We start from the raw sequence: 3,652 nt of genomic DNA on the forward strand, positions 1-3,652 counted from the left end.
TTTTATATACTTTATCTCGGAGGTGAGGAAAAAAGAGTTTTTGGTAACTTAGTTGAAAGTGGAGATAAGATTATGAATTCTATTAAGGAGGTAATGAGAATCGAATTTTATGAAAAATGTATAGATAAGATATCCTATTTATACATACAAATCATCTATAAAAATAAAATTTTACTCCACCTATAATTACATCACTAAATTCTTTTAAACATTAATCAACTAACTAACAATTATATCGTGTTTTATATTTATATCTAATCTATTTTTTTGACCTTATATCTATTCTATTTGACAAAGAGAGAGGAATAAAATAAATCCACGTATATATAAAAACTCAAATCAAACTATGTGTCATATTAACGTCAGCCATCTCATGCAGAGATAAAGAAGAGTCAGCAATCATATAAAATTCTACACAAATTCCACGTGTCGACGACCGGTTGGGTTGGTGTACTCCCTAGTCTAGGCTGCCTGCCTTACCTTTAATGGATTTAAGCTTCAATTTTAAGGCTCTCTTCAATCCTCCATCTCTCTTCCCCAAAATCATTTCATCGTTGAGTTCAGATTTCAGATTCCAGATTCCTCAGTTCCAAGCTATGGCCGAGAAGGTTATTTCAATCTCATCCCTTTGTAATTTCTATGTAAATTGTAATGCATTTTTTGCGGCTGCCACATTTTTGTAAAGGAAATTATTATAATCATTCCTTCTTCTTTTTCTCTTTCTTTCTACTATGTCAGAACCTGAATCTTGTGATTGTTCTTTACCCTCTGTGTTTGCCAATGATGATATAAGGGAATTATTTACTCTCTTTTTCGTCGTTGTTTGTGTGTACGGATGTAGATGGTGATAATGGTGCTGAAGGTGGACCTTCAGTGCTCCAAATGCTACAAGAAGGTGAAGAAAGTGCTCTGTAAATTCCCTCGTGAGTTTCTCTTCTTTGATTTCTGTGATTCCGTGTTTGGTGTTTAATAATTTCCAATTAGTTTGAGTTGCTTGATGATCTGAGTTGATGTTTTGATTATGGGTTTTGCGAACAATAGAAATCCGAGACCAGATTTATGATACTAAGGCTAACACGGTGACAATTAAGGTGGTCTGCTGCGATCCTGAGAGGCTCCGGGACAAGTTGTGTTGCAAGGGCTGCGGATCCATCAAGAGCATTGAGATCAAACCACCACCGAAACCACCGGCACCGGAGAAACCGAAAGAACCCGAAAAGCCGAAAGAGCCCGAAAAACCCAAAGCTCCCGAAAAGCCGAAAGAGCCCGAGAAGCCCAAAGCACCGGAAAAGCCGAAAGAACCCGAGAAGCCCAAAGCACCGGAAAAGCCGAAAGAACCCGAGAAGCCCAAAGCACCGGAAAAGCCGAAAGAACCCGAGAAGCCCAAAGCACCGGAAAAGCCGAAAGAACCCGAGAAGCCTAAAGAGCCCGAGAAGCCGAAAGAACCCGAGAAGCCTAAAGAACCCGAAAAGCCAAAAGAACCAGAGAAACCGGCACCACCACCAGCTCTACCTCCAGCACCGGCCCCAAAGCCTCCGGAACCCATTCCTCCACCGCCAATGGCTTATCCGCCTACGGGATGCTGTTGCTCGGAATGTTATCATGGGATTCCAGGGGGACCTTGCTATTACGGTGGACCACCTCCACCACCAGTGGCATGTTACGAGAGTTACGGTAGGCCAGTCTACGACAGCTGGGGCGGGTATAGCAACTGTTACACAAAGAGGCCGGGTGAATGCTTTAGCGACGAAAACCCAAACGGATGCTCAATCATGTAATGTAAAAGCGGCACATGAGTCAATTTCATCACTGATAATAACGACGTACATGTGTTGATTAATGAGGTGGGTGGTGGACAATTGTTGGGTTATAGAAAAAGTTTGTTACCAATAAAGATATAAAATAATAAATGAATGGTTTCCACCCACAATTATTTGCTAAAATAATAAATGAATGGTTTCCACCCACAATTATTTGCTTTTTCCTTTCGTCTTCTTTCGTCCATGTTGGAAATCCAGATCAGGACTTCCAAAGTTGTTAAAAGGTTTCCATAAGCCTACTTCATTTTTAAGCCACGTAGTCATCTACAACCTTTAACTTCATCTTTTTCTATAAATAGTCTCAAGTCTCATGTGGCACATTAGATAATAATATTTGTTTAAAATATTATTTTAATTAATTAAATATATATATATATATATATATATATATAATATAATTGCTTGAATTTAAAATCTCAGTTACTTAGTAAAATTTTGATTTTACATGTTTACTGCGTATATTTAGAAGAGACGACGTCAAAATAAAATATTAAAATAAATAATAATAATAATTAAAATTATTATTTTACAAATAAAATTATAATGTTACGTGTCTAGTTTGGATTTTAAGATTTGAAGGTTTAAGTTTGGAGACTATATGACATAATATATTAGTAATATAAATTTTTTTATGCGAGATAAACACAAATAAAATTTCAGATTAAACGCAATCAATAAAATAAATAATTACTTAAAAGAAAGTTTGAATTTGAGAGTGAACAATTATATATACAACTCATCAAGGCGTGAAATCATTTAAATATATGGGATGGTGTTCAAATAGATATATTTAAAAAAAAAAATTTACTTCAAATACATGACCAAAATTGTGAGTAGATACATGCATCAGTCTAATATATGACATAAAAGTGACTATAGAAAGAGATTGAAAGTGAGCAACAACAACACATACACATGACGAAAATAATCAATAATTGAAAGTGACTTGACTAACTTTATACATGTAGTTGGATTCAGTATTTAATAAAGTTTAGATTGAATATGTATAAATTAATTGTATTTAATAAAGTATTTTTTGATTTAACTATCAGTAGTTGATTTATTAAACAATTATTCTAAATCAAAATTTATAGAGGTTATTATGAGATAATCTTTTCCTTTTCAACTCGATTTACTCTATTCGTAAATATCAAAAATTAAACTTATAATTTTACTTAAAATATTTAATTTCCCATTCTACTAAATTAATTGGTCGTTAATTTTATTTAATAAAATATTTAATGGATTGCACTTTGTATAAGATGAAATGAAATAATAAGATGATAAACATTCCCGTGGTCGGTGGTGTGGTCAGCATCCACCACTCGAAATGGTCTATTCTTTCAAGTTGCTACTGACTTAGCAAACAAAAGAGCTTGGGGATTAAGCTAGGTTCATGTGAATGAATTAACTAACTAATTAATTCCCTTAAATATTATATATTAACAATAAAATTCGCAAGTGAAGCTGCACTTTTGCCAATGCATTCATTATCATTTCAGCATTTAATTTTGTCTTTGATTGGACTAAATTAAATTAATTAATTATATCTTGGAAAAATTGTATATTAATCAAACCCCCTGAATATTTATTTTATCAAAAAGATAAAAAAATCAAAAGAAAGTTTTATCACAGCCATTTATTCATGTCATATCCTCAAGTCATCGGATTTGCACAGATGGAAATGGAAGTTGCTTTCAGATTTAATATACGAAAGATATTGTTAACATGCCATCATGCAGTCAAATCCGACCTTAGCTCAGTTGGCAGAGCGGAGGACTGTAGTTGGGTCTGTGATCCTTAGGTCGCTGGTTCGAATCCGGCAGGTCGGA

At 34.3% G+C, this 3,652-nt stretch overlaps 1 protein-coding gene and 1 non-coding gene across 2 annotated transcripts; both read left to right on the top strand.

Moving 5' to 3' along the window:
* The first annotated feature begins 470 nt into the window (after positions 1 to 470).
* LOC120217577 (protein PYRICULARIA ORYZAE RESISTANCE 21-like) lies at positions 471 to 1,878 on the top strand. The gene is made up of 3 exons (XM_039214659.1): positions 471 to 608; positions 842 to 923; positions 1,042 to 1,878. Exons 1-3 carry the CDS (start codon positions 486 to 488, stop codon positions 1,776 to 1,778), a joined length of 942 nt encoding a protein of 313 aa, XP_039070590.1. The 5' UTR covers positions 471 to 485; the 3' UTR covers positions 1,779 to 1,878.
* A 1,690-nt stretch (positions 1,879 to 3,568) lies between these two features.
* On the top strand, positions 3,569 to 3,652 carry TRNAY-GUA. Its single transcript is given in 2 exon segments — positions 3,569 to 3,605; positions 3,617 to 3,652. It is a non-coding gene; the product is annotated as a tRNA-Tyr (tRNA).

This window comes from Hibiscus syriacus, unplaced genomic scaffold (assembly GCF_006381635.1).
Source record: "Hibiscus syriacus cultivar Baekdansim isolate YM2019G1 unplaced genomic scaffold, ASM638163v2 tig00110187_pilon, whole genome shotgun sequence".
NCBI lineage: Eukaryota > Viridiplantae > Streptophyta > Magnoliopsida > Malvales > Malvaceae > Hibiscus > Hibiscus syriacus.